The following is a 20,173-nucleotide window of genomic DNA, read 5'->3' on the forward strand; positions in this document are numbered from 1 at the left end:
GGGGAGGGGAGAGGGAAAGCATTAGGAGATATACCTAATGTAAATGACGAGTTAATAGGTGCAGCACACCAACAGGGCACATGTATACATATGTAACAAACCTGCATGCTGTGCACATGTACCCTAGAACTTAAAGTATAATATATATAATATATATAATATATATATAAAATATATATATAATATATAAATGTATATATAATATATAATATATAGATAATATATATTATATACATATAATTTATATATATTATATAAAATATATATATGATATATAATATATATCATATATAATATGTATATAAAAATATATATAATATATATGTATAAAAAGAAAATGTTATGCTAAGTGAAAGAATCCAGTCACAAAGGGCCACGTACTGTGATTTAAACAAGATAAAGCTTCCAGAACAGACAAATATATACAAACAAAGTAGATCGGTGGTTCCCTAGAACTGAGCAAGGAATGGGAAACTAGTAGGTGACAAAGAATGCAGAATTTCTTTTTAGACTGATAAAAACATTCTAGAATAGATTGTGGTGACGATTGTATAATTCTGTGAAAATACTAAAAGCCACTGCAAAGAGTGAATTGCATGGCATGTTAATTATATCTCACTAAAATTGTTAGCAAGAAAATCAATTTGATACTAGTGACTTGAAGTCATCATAGGATGGTGTACTGCTTGCTTTTATATCATTGGCCAGTGTTCAAGACATAACATGAGCAGTATGCCTGCCTTATAGAAAAAGAATACATTAAAAATGTATTCTTTCCATTAGAATCAAGTCCATAAAATTAAAAAAAAATCTCTTTCACTGTTCAAAGCACTGACAGATTTTTACTTCCCCAAAGTATGTGGGTACTTCTTTTGGTCCCCAAACTAGTTAAAAAGTACTTCATCTGTTAGCTTATTCATCTGAATATCCATTTCAAGTAGACTGGTTTTAAAATCTCCATGGAAATTAAGCTTTCCATTTTAACATTCCTTTAACTTCTTTTCTGTAATTTCTAAAAGCTTCTTATATCTGCAGGAATGTATACAATGACTAAGTCAAAATGTTTCAGACTAATATTTAATAATTTCTTAAACAAACATGTTCTAACCTACAAAGAAACAAATCAATAAATTATGACCCTCTCTCTTTGGTTTTAATGTAACATAGTTTGAAAACATTCTAACAAAATTTAACTTTATGTAAGTAATATGAAGAAAATTTTACAGCATATATGACAGATAAAGGATTGATATTATAACAATATAGAGTTTTTATAAATTATTAATATTTATTTTAGTATTTGGTTGGGGGAGAAGTAATCACAGTTTTCGAGCCATGATTACTTTTGCATCAACCTAATATGTTAATATAAAACACTAGCCTATTATTAAACATGAATTTTCACTCAGAGATCAGCATCAAAGGGGAAAAGCATATTTATATATGAATGTTTGCAAAAGACACATTTTTTATACCTTTTGACCACAGTCTGTATAAGAAAAGAACACATACACACAAATTATCACAAAGATTATTCAAAGTAGAAAAATAGAAAGAAAACAGTCTGAGTTGAGGAGGGAAAATGAAACAGGCAGTTTTAGAAGAAAAGAAATGAAAAGAGAGATCATGTGAAGACTTAACGACTGTTGTAGGAAGAGATCTAAAGATCTTTGCTAGCACAGTGCTAACAAAGTGAAAGGCATCCAAAACTATGCAGAGAAAGATAATGAGAGAAAAATATTAATTGGAATCAGAGAACAAATTAAAGTTCTCAGCAAATAGAAAAGCAGCCGTGTTGCGGGCTTCAAAGGCACTGAGGAAAATTCTATTTTTAATCTGAGTGGCAGAAACACAATTACTCATTTACTCTTTTTTAGGTCATACATATTTTTTATTATAACATACATATTTATATACATATAATATATGTGTATATATACACATATGTGTGTGTGTGTATCAAAAACAACAGAAGTTTAGTGATATATATATGTGGCTCACATATGCATGGGAGATATCAGTAGAAAATAAGTAAATATCCATAATATATTTTAAAACTAAAAAAAACAAAGAGACTAAAAGTTAATCAAAATAATTTTTGATGATGTTTAAAAATAACAAAGACATATTTTTAGATATTAAAGAATAGCAGATATGCACACTACCAAGAGGAAGATTACCAAATACAAACAAAAATATCTTCAGAAATAAAAATTCAAAGTAGATAATGAAGAGAGCAGTTGACATTATATGCCAAAGGCATTGTCATTATTGTTTTCAAAATCATTAAAGAGTAAGTGTGATATTTACGTATTCAAAAAAAGTTTCGGTTTGTGCTGTGACTCTGAAAAAACATTAAAATAGAATAATTTGTTTAATTATCAAAATGCAGATATAGGTCAAACTTGTACCTTAGTTTTAATAAATATATTGAAATTATAGTTAATAAATATTTTTAAAGTTCTAAAATATTGAAATATTACCCAGTTATTTCTTTTCCTAATTCATTTTTTCTCTAATTCTTGATCCAAATTATCCTCCCAAGACTGCATTTAGTCAATACATACGTTTAATTTCTCTTTTCTATCTTCAGTCTTTTAAAGAAATTTAATTATTATTAAAAATCTAGAGATACTCTTCTTTCCTAAAAATGTTATTTCTCTTGAGTTCATGAGTTATACATGTGTAAGCCATTTTATAACATGCAGTTTATACACTTTATTCCAATAATGACAGATTGAAACATAACTTTTTTAAAAACAATGCAAAATAATTTATACTTTCATTAGTATCATTTGTGGAATTTAAACTTCCAAAATTTATTTGGTAAAAAAGTTTTTATGCATAAAATACTAAATGCTAACAATAAGTGAATAAATAAATAGTTATATTTACATTTTGGTTTCCAAAGATGTGCTCAAAGCATTGTCATCAATAGTTCACAATATTCCAGGTTTGTTCATTCAGATCTAACTAAGATAATTTTTTGAAAGCTCTCATTTGTTCCCCATAACATTTCTGATTCTCACCTAACTTCAGGATAAGGTAACTACGCTCATTCTCTGTAAGCATTCTTTTATAGTTTTTTTTTCTTTTTCTTTTTCTATTAACCATTTTTCTTTAGATGAAGTGTATGTGTTTTCTATGTTTCTCATTCTCAATATTCTCAACTTATAATGGGTTTATCAAGATGTAATGCCACTGTAAACTGAGGAGACCCAGTACCGTGGGTTGAAAATCCCTATTCTAAAATCTGAAGCTTCAAAATCTGAAACTTTTAAAATGCAGACATAATTTTTCTCAATAGTCAGAAAAAATATGAGTATTGACTAGAACAATTGTCCTCTACTAGAGTGGTTTCTGTTTTATATTTACTGATTAAAATATATTTCAAATAAAACTTTATTATGTCAATGTCTGAAAAAATAATCAGTATATTTAATCGTGTCGTAACATCTGGTAAGATAGAATATTTTCAATTTATACAATAACAGGTAGCATGTATGTCAGATATTATCCCCTGCTTAGGCAAATTTATAATAAGACATGATTATGTCTCATGAAAAAATAAAGCAATGTACAATTGAAAGTTAAATTTTTCTGCACCAACTAGAAAGCACATCCTGAAGCATAAGGTCAATGAGAGTCTGAACAGTCAGAGAAGCTTTATGAAACTGGAAAATGTGTCCACCAAGTCTGAATGAATGAGGATAGATGAACAAAAACTGAAAATGGAGGAACAGCATGAGGAAGGCAGAGAGATAAAGAAATCGGCCCAATTAACTAAATATAAAATCCAGTGGCAGAGAAATAAAAACATAGGCCCACACAATAACTTGTAAGTGAATGCTTATAGCAGCATTATTCATAATGGCCACAAGTAGAAGCAACCTAAAGATCTATCAGCTGATGAATGAATAGCTGCTGTAGCCATGCAATAGAATATTATTTGATAATAAATAGGAATGAAGTACTGATATGTACTACAAAATAGATGAAACTTAAAAACACTATGCTAAGTAAGAGAAGCCACTCATTAAACACCACAAATTGTATGACTCCATTTCTATGAAATGTTCAGAACAGGCAAATCTATAAAAACAAAAATTAGATGATTGCTGCCTAGGACTAGGGAAGGTGAAGAAACACAGACGTGGATGGTGGTGATGACTAAGAGATGTGAAGTTTCTCTTTAGGGTGATGAAAATGTTCTGAAAATGATTGTGGTGATGGTTATACAACTTTGTGAATATATTAAGAGACATTGAGTTGTACAATTTAAATGTGTGAACTATATGATATGTGAATTTTATCCCAATAAAGTTCCTTTTTAAACATCCAATGGCAGTATCAAGATAATTTCCTTTATTTTCTATTTTGAATGTACATACTATACATGATCTAAATATTTATGTTTATACAATATAATTAAAAACAAAAAATAAAAGAATTGCCTAGCTATTCAAATACTGTGTATATTAGCCTAAACATTTGCATTTTGGAGAATAGTGTAATGTCCTTGGCATCCACTCACAAAAGTGGAGCTAAGAAATAAGATAATTTTCTGGAATATTCCATTATACATTCTTCTCTGATTAAATATGGCTTGCCTCGCCATGGCAACATAAATCACTGAAAAATACTGTTTATCTGAAGAATAGTCTCCCAACTTGTGGGCTAAACAATGTATGATTCTTAATCTTCTTAAGGGTAAATATTATGATAAAAAATATGTAATTATAAGAAAAACATTACAGAATGACAGCCACAGTTTAAAAAATAATGGAAACAAAAAAGAGCCCGCATCGCCAAGTCAATCCTAAGCCAAAAGAACAAAGCTGGAGGCATCATGCTACCTGACTTCAAACTATACTACAAGGCTACAGTAACCAAAACAGCATGGTATTGGTACCACAACAGAGACATAGATCAATGGAACAGAACAGAGCTCTCTGAAATAATGCCGCATATCTACAACTATCTGATCTTTGACAAACCTGACAAAAACAAGCAATGGGGAAAGGATTCCCTATTTAATAAATGGTGCTGGGAAAACTGGCTAGCCATATGTAGAAAGCTGAAACTGGATCCCTTCCTTACACCTTATACAAAAATTAATTCAAGATGGATTAAAGACTTACATGTTAGACCTAAAACCATAAAAACCCTAGGCAATACCATTCAGGACATAGGCGTGGGCAAGGACTTCATGTCTAAAGCACCAAAAGCAATGGCAACAAAAGCCAAAATTGACAAATGGGATCTAATTAAACTAAAGAGCTTCTGCACAGCAAAAGAAACTACCATCAGAGTGAACAGGCAACCTACAGAATGGGAGGAAATTTTTGCAACCTACTCATCTGACAAAGGACTAATATCCAGAATCTACAATGAACTCAAACAAATTTACAAGAAAAAAACAAACAAACAACCCCATCAAAAAGTGGGCGAAGGACATGAACAGACACTTCTCAAAAGAAGACATTTATGCAGCCAAAAAACACATGAAAAAATGCTCATCATCACTAGCCATCAGAGAAATGCAAATCAAAACCACACTGAGATACCATCTCACACCAGTTAGAATGGCCATCATTAAAAAGTCAGGAAACAACAGGTGCTGGAGACGATGTGGAGAAATAGGAACACTTTTACACTGTTGGTGGGACTGTAAACGAGTTCAACCATTGTGGAAGTCAGTGTGGCGATTCCTCAGGGATCTAGAACTAGAAATACCATTTGACCCAGCCATCCCATTACTGGGTATATACCCAAAGGACTATAAATCATGCTGCTATAAACACACATGCACACGTATGTTTATTGTGGCACTATTCACAATAGCAAAGACTTGGAACCAACTCAAATGTCCAACAACGATAGACTGGATTAAGAAAATGTGGCACATATACACCATGGAATACTATGCAGCCATAAAAAATGATGAGTTCATGTCCTTTGTAGGGACATGGATGAAAGTGGAAAACATCATTCTCAGTAAACGATCGCAAGGACAGAAAACTAAACACCACATGTTCTCACTCATAGGTGGGAATTGAACAATGAGAACTCATGGACACAGGAAGGGGAACACCACACTCCAGGGACTGTTGTGGGGTGGGGGAAGGGGGGAGGGACAGCATTAGGAGATATACCTGATGCTAAATGATGAGTTAATGGGTGCAGCAAACCAACACGGCACATGGATACATATGTAACAAACCTGAGCATCGTGAACATGTACCCTAAAACCTAAAGTATAATAATAAAATAAAGTAAAATAAGCACATTATAAAGATAATAAAATTGTAATAAAACTAATTATAATGACATATGAAAGAAGTCTTCCCATGAAAATTAGTATCATAAAACAATATATATTATTTAACCAGCTATAGATTCACTGTTGGCATGTTACATTTAATACATACTTGACTTTTGATTTGAAATCATTTCTTCATTAAATCTTGTATCTCATCTTTGAGATTAATGTGATAATGTGATGTAACCTCTAGTGAAGCCTCAGACACACACTGTTTATTGAGATCAGCCAAGTTTTTTTGAAGTTTTCTCACAATGACCTGACAAGACATGTTTGTTATTGATTTTGTAAATCACCTTATCAAATTAACAATATTTAGTTTCAAAAATATCCCCAAATATACTGATTCAGCTTATTTTCCTCATTTGTACACATTGCTACTTATCACTGAATCCGCTTAAGGAGACAAGAAGATGTTATCTCCCTGCCAAACTGGTACTCTCTTACTAGACACCAGATTCATCCCTCTAGTCATTTGTCCCCTAATTAACCTGTAATGCTTCACAGCCTACTGAAGTCTCAAAAAAAAAAAAAAAATGTGGGAAGGACTAGTGGTGGTAAATTCTACACAGTGGAATGCTTTCCTTCTTCTGTATTAGAAGCACAAATCAACATCAAAGTTCCTCACATATTCAATCACCTGCTGAAATTTTTCCAATAGATTTCTATCTCAGAATAAAAGTATTTTTATTTCAAAGGCTTTAGAGGCCCTAGGTAACCTGGTGTCCTCATCCCTCCTGACCTCAGCTGCTGTGTTTCTCTTCTCTACTCACTTCTTTTGTACTATACATGAACCCTGCCACCCCTCATGAATTGTAAAATGGGGACCCAATGCAAAGCTAATAAATCACAGAGAGCTACAATGATCTTTCTCTGGGACATGATAATCTTTGAGCCTTGAAATAGAAATTATGAGCAAATTATTTGTAACAATACTCAAAATAAATTACAAATACCAGTGGGGTGATTGAATCAAATTTGATATTGCTAAAATTCACTACATTTGTCCTAGGTATTATTTAATAAAACGCAGATGCCTTAAAAAAATTGAGAGGTTGTAACAATACATAATTTGAGATTCAAATATGTTCAGATTTAAGTCAAATTGACATAAATGAAAATAAAATTCTATCAACTAAAATACATAAAAAGCTACTGAAAAAAAGTATTATTACAAGACGCAGAAATGTACACTTCAAAATATACTTCAAATACACTTCGGTTCCTCTGGAAAATTTAGAATTAACCGTCAAAGTAAATTGCTAAATTGAATCTTGATTTCAAAATACGAACTGCTGATACGGGCATTCCCATTCATCTGCTTCATTGTGGTCATAAAATGTGGCCACAAAGAGATATTAAAACCTTTATTTTAACAGTAAAAGCCAATGTCATTAATGTTAATCTATTAAAAATCTTAAACTCTTAAAATTTCATCAGTGACACAATGTCTTTACTCAAAGTAAAACGTCTTTCGGCTTTAACTTTCATTTGGTGGAAATGAGGCATGTTTCTAAGCTGATATAGTAAGTGCATTTATCATCTATTTATATATATATTCAACTAGATTCAGCATTTAGCCAAGGCCAAATATGACTTTAAATTTTCTTTCAGGAAGTTTGACAAGTATTTATATTTTTTGATACTTACTTCTCTTTCTGCTTTCTCTTTTTCATATTGATATATACGGTCTTTTAAATGGTTAACGTAATTAAATACCTCCTCATTTTTCTCTTTTAGGAGATGATGTTGCATTTTCCTCTCAAGAAACTGAATATTAATTGTTATCTTGCTTTTTTTATCAGCTTTCTTATGTGCATGAACTAATTGCTGTTGAAGCCACATATTTTTGCTTTGTAGTTGAAATAATTTCTGCTCTACAGACTCCTGCTGTTCAGTGTGTTTGTTCACATTATCTTGCTCGTTTTGATACATGTGTTCAGCTTTCTTCACCTGACACTGTGTTTCACGTTGGTCTCTTTGTGCATGTTCTGAAACCAATGTATTTTCTCTTAGAGCATCTCCTGCATAATTGATAATTTTTAGGCTTTTGGATTTCCTTTGAGTTTCAGAAAGTGGTTGATGGAGCACCTCATTGTTATATATTGTATTATTCACATCAACATTCATTTTTCCTTGCAAACAAGCATCTCCTGCAATGTGGAAAGCAAGTTCTTGGCTTTTTCTTGATGTCACAATTTGATCATGGTCTTGTACAGCAGAAGCCAGTCTAGGATGGTATGATTCAATTTCTGTGTCTAGTATTTCTTCGTCTTGTTTTTCCTTCAATTTAGAAGTGAGCATTGTGTTCTCAGCTATCAGAACTTTAAGCTGCCCACTATATTGAGATGCCCTTTTAGTTAATGTTTCCTCTTTCAGTTTTAGGGTCATCTGAAGTTCAGCATTCTTTTCTTTTAAAATCTTAATGTCCTCAAAGTATTTATTTTCCTTTTCCTGGTATTGGTGTTTCAGTGTGGCTATTTCCAGTTTTAGCATGGCAATTTCCTTTTTCAACATGGAATTTTCATGTAAGAGATCATTTTCATTTTTATGAGGGTGAGAAACCTAAATAAAACAAAATAAACTTTTAGCTAGCACTCAATAAAATGGCATATCATGGTTCCTCTGAAACTAAAGAATAACTTGTACATTTATACAATGAAAGGGTTTTTATAAGTAGGTATCAGTTGAAGAACCATTGAATCAAAACTTCAAATTCTATAGAGCATAAATTCCCCAAAGTTCAAACATTTATTTGAAGACAATGAATTCATGAAAGTACAAAAGAAATGACTAGAGAGTTTTTAAGAACCTTGGAATTGAAAAAGAAACTTTCCTTGAATTACAACAAGCTCAAAAGCATAAAATAAAAGATTAATCAATTTCACTACATACGAAAATTGGGTTTACACTCTGATGTCTAACATATACTAAGAATCTTAGTGCTGCATATATTTAGACAGATAAAATTTCCCAAAGCTCTTTCAGTTCCTTTTTCCTGAGAATATTCTCTAGATATTCTATCTTTCTAAAAAATACAGTTAATTTTAAGAATTATATTTATAAATGTTTGATAAGTTGAGAAACTGTAACAAGCACTTTTAGTTATCACAATTCTGAAAGGAAAAGATTAAAAATATAAACAAGTTGTAGGATTTTCTCCCAGTCTTCTGAGTCTACATCCAGGACTTCACCAAATCTCAGTTTGGGTAAATATGTAAATATAAAAGAAATCTTCTATTTCAAAACAAAAGAAAGAAGATAAAATCTAGACAGCCCTACACAAAAAACCATGAGTTTATTTACTATGGCAATAACTTTTACTTCCTCTTGATAATGTTTGTGTCAGTAGTAAATGTTAACTAGGAAAAACACACTAAACTATGTTGCTAGGAACACACTACTTACCAATAAATTATCACTAACTGTATGGTAGGAATTATCATTGTTTTCAAAAGCTCTTTGTACTGAAATAAGATATTACTTGGATGTCGTAACTTATAATAAATAACTGTAGCTACAAATGTGATACTTAATTTTAAGATAACATTTTTGTTTGATTTAGACCTGAATAATACATACTAAATCAAAGGGATATCAAAAGTAATATTGATGAAATAAAGTTAGAAATATAAAATTTTTATCAGACATTGATTTACCTGATTCGAATTACTTCTTACACTCTTCAATTCCATATCTTGTATTCTGAGAGCCTCTTCAAGTTGTTGTTTTACTTCTAACTCTTTCCTATGCTGCTCTTCGATTCTTCCTAATTCTTCCCTAATTTTTTCATTTAATATGTCGGCATTTCTTCTCTTCTCTTCTTCTTGGTTTAAAGTCAATCTGCCATTAAACATACTTATCTTAAAATTCATTTTGTTAGAAAATAGAATTCATTTTGAGATCTATTTCTTCCTATATTGGTTTATTATTCCAATAAAATTCCTATATTCTTGAACTTTTTTCTTTCTAGTTCTCAGTTATTTATTACTCCAACCTCTTCCAAATGACATACATACTTGAAAAATAGTGAGAAAAGAACATCTTCGAGTTAGAAAGTTTCTGTTACTAGTAACTGCAACGACTGTTATGGAAGAGAATATTGGAAGCTATCCAGTAAATGTATAAGTTGAAAATTATTTTTTTAAAATCTCACACAGTCAAAGTTACTCCTCAATGAGGACAGATTATTTAGAGTTAACTGATTAAAGTGACTGGTTAAAGTTAACTGATTACTTTTTATGAACAAGTTTATAGATTTATTAGACATAAATATTCATACTTATAAAATATGGCAAGTATCCCTAAAAATAATTTTAATATTAAAATCTCACATTAGGTTAAAGAGTCTAACATCTGTTATCCCATATACCTTTTGTTTCTTTTTTGAGTAATACTTTAAATGTATCTTGTTGATTATTATATATTTTATCAACAAATTTTAAATCTCTTTTAGAACAAGACAGAATATAATATTTAATTAAAGAATAAAAATAACATGCATTTTTAACATAGAACTCTGAATTAATTTTATGTAGGAGAGCAAGAGATGTTCAATAAACTAATAAATTATTCTATATTTTGTTTATATTCCATGCACATTAAGATTAAAAGTGTATAATTAAAAGAAATCGATTCTTGGGGAAAGAAGAATGGCCATTTCACACTCTCTTTGTTGAACTGTAATGAATATACATTTTCTTGGGAATAATTTAGAAGTAACGAACAAATAACTTATTAAAAACTTCCTATAACTTAACCAAATATTTTCATATTGAAGAATTTATTTCAAGTCAATAATTAGAAAAGTAGAAAAAGTTTTACATGCAGTTATGCCTTGCAGCACTTATAATACAGAAAGTTAAAAATCAAAAAAATTAATTTGTTAAGTAAGTAATGGGATTTCCAAATAATGGCCTTCTATATAGCCATTAAAATTGTGATTTAAATAAATATGCATTTAATTATCAGCAGAAGTATTCACATTTAAGAACTTGTATTATTTAAAAGAATTTGACACTCTACAAGACAGACATTTTTTTCTCCAGTTAAACCTAAGAAGGTAAGTCAGCTATTACAAAAAGTATATTACATAGTTTTAGTATAAATAGTTGAAATATTTATATAAAACTAGGATATCACACCTCCCACTGCAGAGCTCTTGTTCCCATTTAACTTTTTGGTTCTCTAACTGTGATTTTATTTCTTTTGCTTCTGACAGTTGTTTTTTTAGTACACTTCTTTTCATTTGTTCCATTTTGCTGTAAGCAAGTTCCCTTGCTCTTTTACCAGAATGAACTGCATCCAAGATTTTTGATAGGCTAGTTGAATCTGTCTCAAGGAGGAGATAGAAATAAAATATATTAGTACTTTTGGGATATAAAGGGCTGCAAATTTTAACAATCACTTATACACTGAACAAATATATATTGATTGCCTACCATGTGGAAGGCATTATACTAAGCTCTGCAGATTAAACAGAAAAAAAAAAAAACCTCTGCTCTTGTTTAGCTTAAAATATACTGAAAAGCAAAGCCCCAGAAAAGTGACAATTATAAATTCAGATAGACAATGTAAGAAAACAGATTTCTAAGAATAAGATATATACTAGGCCCACAGAAAATTCCCCCGAGGAATGTATGGCTACACTGTGGAATAAAGATTGAAAAGGAAGCAGTTGAGCCAAGGGGGAAGAAAAGCATTTTAGCCAGTGTGTGACATGTGCTGAAGCTCTAGTGTAGTCTGCCTCCAGCCAAGAGAGAACAATTTTTCTTCTTAGCAAAAATAACTAAAAATAAAACACACAAAATACATTAAACAATTGTTTTAGACAGTGGACATTAGGCAAAGAAGATGATAATCCCTAAAAAACAGAAAAAAAAAAATGGAAAGCAAACCTTATGAACGTTTCAGCTTCCTGCCTTGACAGAGATTCCAAGACATGACACAGGAAGAAAAAAACTGAGTTAGAACCTACCAGACTCTCTTGGTTACAGTGATGAAGCTTAGAGTCTGGTAAAACCAAAGCAGACAGACATTACAGAACAAAACACTGAGGAGGAGAGAAAGATACAGAAGCAACAGCAAGAAACCCCTGGAAAGCCCTCCCACTATTTAGCAAAATAATAAAGATTGCATGTGAGTCAGAAAACTACCTAAGACCAAGCCGGGTCATGGGGGACTTATAAAATTAGAGAAAATCACACCTGGTGCTCACATAGTGGCAAGAAGAGTGTCTATTTTTATAGATTTACCTGGAAGACTCAGACTTCACAGGAAAATGAATAGTCAGAAAGGCCTTGCCTCTCAGGTGTGGGGAGTTAGCTCATACCATAAAGAGCAAAAATGAAAAGGATCAAGCTGTTTATAAGTAACTCAACTCTATTCTACAATAAAAATCGAAAAGATAAGTAGAGCAATAGAAGACACTTATAAAAACTAAATTGCACTTGTAGAGATACAAGTTACAATGCCGGAGATGAAAGCTACACTGAGTAGATATGAGCATAGATTGATTTGCCATCAGGAAAGAAAAGATTCCCAAATTTGAGACACTAGAGAACTATGAGCAAACTCCTAGCAGGTAATATATAAGTCCCCAAACAGGTAGGAGGAGAGACAGAAAAAAGCATTTGACGAAAAATTGGCTAAATATATTCTAAACTTAATGAAAGCTACAATCCACAGATCCAGGCTGGGATCTGGCTGGAAGTGAAGAAATGAAAATACACAATTGTAATTTCTTATACCATCTATGATATGATATAATATTACTTGAAGGTGGGTTGTGATGAGGTAAATCCATACACTATAAATCCTAAAAAAACCACTAAGACAGCAAAGCAAAGAGTTATACCTAATAACCAAATAAACTTATACCACAAAAAGATATGACTAAATCATAAAGAAATATAAAACTAGATCAATAACTAAAAAAGTTATACCTATATATATATATACATATAAAACTAAATCATAAAAGTTACTAAACTAGTCTGAAGGAAGCAGAAAAAGAACATAAGCAAAGCAAAGAAGATCTGGGACTAAGAAATCAAACAGCATGATGACAGAAAACTTTCATCATATCAATAATTACATTATAAATTAAAGTGGTCTAAAAATCTCTGCTCAAAGGCAGATTGTCAGAATGGATATAAAAGTAAGATCTACCTGTATAATGCCTATAAGAAATAAACTTTAAATATAAAGACAAAAATTGGTGAAAGATGAAACAAGATATACCACACTAACACTTCACAAAAGAAGGCTGAGGAAGGGTGGTTGTATTAATACCAAAGTACATTTCATAGCAAAAATATTACCAGCAATAAACAAAGTCATTTTGTAGTGAAAAAGGGTTCACTTAATCAAGAAAACATAACAGTCCTAAATATTTATGTGCATAATAACATAAAAGCTTCAAAATACATGATACAAAAATAGATAGAACTGCAAAAGAAATGGACAAATGCCCAAGTATAGTCTAAAATTTCTAAACCCCTTACTCAAGTGGTAAAATAAGAGGCAGAAAATCGGCAAGAATGTGATAGACTTAACATCATTCTTCAGAAGTACTCAAAGACTATATTCTAGATCATATCTTAATAAAAGGATTAAGAAGGATTTAAGTCACACAAAACCACTATCATTGATGGATATTTGGGTTAGTCCCAAGTCTTTGCTATTGTGAAGAGTGCTTCAATAAACATATGTGTGCATGTGTCTTTATAGTAGCATGCTTTATAATCCTTTGGGTATATAACCAGTAATGGGATCCCTGGGTCAAATGGTATTTCTAGTTCTAGATCCTTCAGGAATCACCACACTGTCTTCCACAATGGTTGAACTAGTTTACACTCCCACCAACAGTGTAAAAACGTTCCTATTTCTCCACATCCTCTCCAGCACGTGTTGTTTCCTGACTTTTTAATGATCGCCATTCTAACTGGCGTGAGATGATATCTCATTGTGGTTTTGATTTGCATTTCTCTGATGACAGGTGATGATGAGGATTTTTTCATGTGTCTGTTGTCTGCATAAATATATTCTTTTGAGAACTGTCTGTTCATATCCTTTGCCCACTTTTGATGGGGTGTTTGATTTTTTCTTGTAAACTTGTTTAAGTTTTTGTAGATTCTGGATATTAGCCCTTTGTCAGATGGGTAGATTGCAAAAAGGTTGCCTGTTCACTCTGATGGTAGTTTCTTTTGCTGTGCAGAAGCACTTCAGTTTAATTAGATCTCATTTGTCAATTTTGGCTTTTGTTGCCATTGCTTTTGGTGTTTTAGTCATGAAGTCTTTGCCCATGCCTATGTCCTGAATGGTATTGCCTAGGTTTTCTTCTAGGGTTTTTATGGTTTTAGGTCTAACATTTAAGTCTTTAATCCATCTTGAATTAATTTTTGTATAGGTTTAAGGAAGGGATCCAGTTTCAGCTTTCCACATATAGCTAGTCAGTTTTCCCAGCACCATTTATTAAATAGGGAATCCTTTCCCCATTTCTTGTTTTTGTCTGGTTCATCAAAGATCAGATGGTTATAGTTGTGTGGTTATGTTCCATTGGTCTAGATCTCTGTTTCGGTACCAAGACCATGCTGTTTTGGTTACTGTAGCCTTGTAGTATAGTTTGAAGTCAGATAGCATGATCCCTCCAGCTTTGTTCTTCTTGCTTAGGATTGTCTTGGCAATGCAGGCTCTTTTTTGGTTCCATATCAACTTTAAAGTAGTTTTTTTTCCAATTCTGTGAAGAAAGTCATTGGTAGCTTGATGGGGATGGCACTGAATCTATAAATTACCTTGGGCAGTATGGCCATTTTCACAATATTGATTCTTCCTATCCATGAGCATGGAATGTTCTTCCATTTGTTTGTGTCCTCTTTTATTTCGTTGAGCAGTGGTTTGTAGTTCTCCTTGAAGAGGTCCTTCACATCCCTTGTAAGTTGGATTTCTATGTATTTTATTCTCTTTGAAGTAATTGTGAATGGGAGTTCACTCATGATTTGGTTCTCTGTTTGTCTGTTATTGGTGTATAAGAATGCTTGTGATTTTTTTACATTGATTTTGTATCCTGAGACTTTGCTGAAGCTGCTTACATCAGCTTAAGAACATTTGGGGCTGAGACATTGGGGTTTTCTAAATATACAATCATGTCATCTGCAAACAGGGACAATTTGACTTCCTCTTTTCCCAGCTGTATACCCTTCATTTCTTTCTCCTGCCTGATTGCCCTGGCCAGAACTTCCAACACTATGTTGAATAGGAGTGGTGAGAGAGGGCATCCCTGTCTTGTGCCAGTTTTCAAAGGGAATGCTTCCAGTTTTTGCCCATTCAGTATGATATTGGCTGTGGGTTTGTCATAAATTGATCTTATTATTTTGAGATACGTCGCATCAATACCTAGTTTATTGAGAGCTTTTAGCATGAAGTGCTGTTGAATTTTGTCAAAGGCCTTTTCTGCATCTATTGAGATAATCATGTGATTTTTGTTTTTGGTTCTGTTTATATGATGAATTATGTTTATTGATTTGTGTATCTTGAACCAGCCTTGCATCCCAGGGATGAAGCCCACTTGATCATGGTGGATAAGCTTTTTGATGTGCTGCTGGATTCGGTTTGTCAGTATTTTATTGAGGATTTTTGCATCGATGTTCATCAGGGATACTGGTCTAAAATTCTGTTTTTTGTTGTGTCTCTGCCAGGCTTTGGTATCAGGATGATGCTGGCCTCATACAATGAGGGAGGATTCCCTCTTTTTCTATTGATTGGAATCATTTCAGAACGAATGGTATCAGCTCCTCCTTGTACCTCTGATAGAATTTGGCTGTGAATCTGTCCGGTCCTAGACTTTTTTTGGTTGGTAGGCTATTAATTATTGCCTCAATTTCAGAGCCTGTTATTGGTCTATTCAGGGATTCTCCTTCTTCCTGGTTTAGTCTTGGGAGGGTGTAGGTGTCCAGGAATTTATCCATTTCTTCTAGATTTTCTAGTTTATTTGCATAGAGGTGTTTATAGTATTCTCTGATGGTAGTTTGTATTTCTGTGGGATCAGTGGTGATATCCCCTTTATCATTTTTTATTGAGTCTATTTGATTCGTCTCTCTTTTCTTCCTTATTAGTCTTGCTAGCAGTCTATCATATTTGTTAATCTTTTCAAAAAACCAGCTCCTGGATTCATTGATTTTTTGAAGGATTTTTTGTGTCTCTATCTCCTTCAGTTCTGCTCTGATCTTAGTTATTTCTTGCCTTCTGCTAGCTTTTGAATGTGTTTGCTCTTGCTTCTCTAGTTCTTTTAATTGTGATGTTAGTGTATCAATTTTAGATCTTGTCTGCTTTCTCTTGTGGGCATTTAGTGCTATAAATTTCCTTCTACACACTGCTTTAAATGTGTCCTAGAGATTCTGGTATGTTGTGCCTTTGTTCTCATTGGTTTCAAAGAACATCTTTATTTCTGCCTTAATTTTGTTATGTACCCAGTAGTCATTCAGGAGCAGGTTGTTCAGTTTCCATGTAGTTAAGTGGTTTTGAATGAGTTTCTTAATCCTGAGTTCTAGTTTGACTGCACTGTGATCTGAGAGACAGTTTTTTATAATTTCTGTTCTTTCACATTTGCTGAGGACTGCTTTACTTCCATCTATAGTTTCTATTGCATTGCCACTTTCTTCTTCTCCTCTGGCTAAAAACATACTCAAAAATAAAAGTAATATAATGCTTTCTCCTGACCCTTTTCCATTCTGACCTTCTATTCAATTGCTGCTCTTCCACATTTTTCCCACCAAAGGCCTCTCCTCAGCTACTCAGAGCAAGGTCCACAGACCACCAGCATCAGAGTCACCTGAGAACTTATTAAAAATGTAGAATCCCAAGTCAGCTGAATCACAGTGCGAATTGTTAACAAGGTTTTCAGCTGATTTTCTATGAAAATTTCTGGTCTACAAGGCATGTATATGACAAGTTATATACATGTGTGGCCATGCATATATGTTTATTCTCACCTATGGCAAATAGAACACAGCTCTCCATGGTCAGGTGCTTCCATCCCTAATGGCTTCCCACCAGTGAGAAAGACATTAAGAGTCAGAATACTTTTGCTGTAATTCTCTGGTAAATTTTGGTACTAAAAGGTTACTTTGTATTCTTCCCAAATTTCTAACCATACCCAATCTTTTCCTAAAGAATTATTTCATTTTATCATCCTCCTTTATATAAACCTGCTTCTTGTTCCTTCATGTACTCTCTGTATGCTCTGTTTTTCTCAGTCTTCATTTCCTCTTTTACTATTTTCTTCTTTATTATTTTCTCATTTTCCTCAGGTCTTGGAATATCTTGAATTCAAACTAATAATTCAGCTCCTTCTCAGCACTCTCAATACAGTCTGTTGCCAACATCTGATGAGACATATAACTTATCACCATTTCACTTCTCTTTTTTTCCATGCTTTGCATTTAGGAGGTAATTTTCTTCAGCTATTAGAGGATATCCTTCCTCATCAGTTTAGAGAAATACTTGGTCAAATGACCTTTTAAATAAAAGATGGGTCTTACCTTCTAATTTTCCACTTATTTTATCGATTTCTTTTTGATGTGTAGCCTTGGGTAAATACACATCCTTCTGTGAAACAGTCTCACAGAGACTCTGTTAAAAGTAATATCAACAAATAATTTCAATGGACAAATCCTCATAATGAAGAATATCAAAATTTTCTAATTAAATTTTTTAAAAAACACAATGTCCTATTTTGCAAGCGATTCAACTTAAGAGCTGACACATATAGAAAACCAAAACATTTTGATAGAAAACCTCACATAACCCTCTCTACATCAAGCTTATCTTTATGTTCATGTAAGCATTAACTTGGTTACTGAGCAGGAAAAACAAATCACATACACGAAAAAATTCAGTCGTGCATATTTCAAAAGGTATCTCTCTTAAAAATATCTAACTTATGTTGTAGTCCTCATCAAAAATAAATATGACATTTCAAACAAAATACAATACTCTTGCTACTTGCCATAACAGATGCGGCATTAAACATTTAAAATATGCATGATCATAGAATTGTTTAATGTTAAAAATGATGCTTGTCATGAAGAGTACTTTTAGAGTCTCTCATATACTGTATGCACAGAATGTTGAAAAAGCTGCTTTATTTTGGTAAACAAGGGCTTAAAATAAGCAACATGTTTTTGACAAAATTTATGGTGATAGAAAAAGTGCTTGAATAGAATGTAAATGCAGTAAGAAAAAAATTATGTCATTTAGTCTAAATGAAAGCAAACAAGTTATTAAAGTCTTTTTCTCTAATAAAATATCAGATAAAATCTACCTATTGACTTCCACCCTCTGCTGTTACTACCAGGCAGCAGCTGCTTGTTTCTAAGAGGTCAGATACTTTCTATGTCTTTCCACAGTTGTGACCTTAAAATACATCACTATTATTTGACGCTCATGCTGCTGCAGCTTGACTGCCATAAAGGGACTCACGGAGTTCTATTTGTGAAAATATAATTTATATATTTCAAAAGACTACTCAACCAATACTCTTGTTATTATAGTCCCACAAGGTTTCCTATTCCTCGTGCTTTTCTTTCTCCTGAAATGTTCCCTCAGATCTATACTGAATAATAAATATACGTCAATATGTTCAAGTCCCAGGCATTAACTTTTCAGGTCCCAACTTTTACAATATTGCAGTTCAAACTGTCTTTCTACGAATCAAAGTAGAACTATTGTACATCTAGATATAAGGCAGAATCATATATTTGCCCATAGCTGGACTCAGTGTAATTCTTTTGCTTTTAGACAAACGTACTTCAGATCCCATGTGAATTTCTAGTGAATTCTAAGCCTTATTTTTTACACTATACCACATTGACTGCTTAAATTAATCCTACAAATTCATAGAATTTCACTATGAAGCAGTAATCTACTTAGCACATAGATTCTCTGTTAAGCGTATTCTGAAAAATATCAAAAATAATTTGGGGGTGACATATGCAGAGGTGAGAAAATAAAGTCTAAGCATCTGATTTTATGTTTTCACATCATGCAATACTAACATTAAAAAAATCAATAACACATAGTACCTCAGAATCCCAAGAATTTTCTTCTTTGTCCTTTTGTTTGTATTCTGATGGGAACATCTCATCTATAAAAGGTTAATCACAGATACATTCATGAGAACATTTCTCTACTATAAATTTTAAACACATATACAAATCTACTTTCATTCATGAATCTGTGGTTTTTCCTCTGTAGCCCATATATTCTTTTTGTTGATTACAATGACTACTTCTATAGTCACTACATTAGAATTGAAATCTAAAAAGTCTGAAAATTAACATTATTTCATTAGAATGCAGAAGAATAGAAATCTGACTAACTTGTATGAATTATTTCTTCTCAAAGCAGTCATATCCTCTTCTCCTGTGAAACACAGTATGTCCTATATTTTCTGTTCATTCAGAAAACTTTAATTACCTATCATCTCTCATTTCTTTGTAAATTTTTATTTGGTAGTATTACTTAGTTTGATTGACTCAGCAATCTCTATTACACAGTTCTTCAAAAAAGATGATTTATCAATGAATAAGATTTTTTAGGAGTATTAACGTTTTGATGTCAGTCAACTATATGTCCAACCCTTTTACATTTCAATATGCTATGACAGTGTATTGGGTGTGTTTTGGGTGTGTATATGTTTTAGGAAGATAAGCTTAAAAAACTTTTACTGCATATAAATTAAGAACTGCTTCAATTACAATGACATACTTCTTCCCTAATGCAACAATATCTTCAGAGTCAGCTTGGGACACCTTGGAGAAGCATTAGAAATGTATAGGAAAAAATAATTGC

The 20,173-nt window shown here is 32.3% G+C and overlaps 1 protein-coding gene across 2 annotated transcripts in view; it reads right to left on the reverse strand.

The window, feature by feature from the left end:
* The window catches only part of LOC129480856 (ankyrin repeat domain-containing protein 30A-like), a 124,270-nt gene that overhangs the window by 18,759 nt on the left and 85,338 nt on the right, over positions 1 to 20,173 (reverse strand). Inside the window, exons 36-41 of one of the 2 annotated variants that reach the window (XM_055275260.2) lie at positions 19,405 to 19,466; positions 17,863 to 17,953; positions 11,467 to 11,653; positions 9,982 to 10,165; positions 7,973 to 8,887; positions 6,432 to 6,581 (exon numbers count right to left, since the gene is read on the reverse strand). In XM_055275260.2, the coding sequence (XP_055131235.1) occupies positions 6,450 to 6,581; positions 7,973 to 8,887; positions 9,982 to 10,165; positions 11,467 to 11,653; positions 17,863 to 17,953; positions 19,405 to 19,466 (1,571 nt within the window). In that variant the 3' untranslated portion in view covers positions 6,432 to 6,449. The remainder of the gene's footprint in view (positions 1 to 6,431; positions 6,582 to 7,972; positions 8,888 to 9,981; positions 10,166 to 11,466; positions 11,654 to 17,862; positions 17,954 to 19,404; positions 19,467 to 20,173) is intronic. The other variant, XM_055275262.2, reaches the window with a different exon arrangement.

This window comes from Symphalangus syndactylus, chromosome 4 (genome assembly GCF_028878055.3).
Source record: "Symphalangus syndactylus isolate Jambi chromosome 4, NHGRI_mSymSyn1-v2.1_pri, whole genome shotgun sequence".
NCBI lineage: Eukaryota > Metazoa > Chordata > Mammalia > Primates > Hylobatidae > Symphalangus > Symphalangus syndactylus.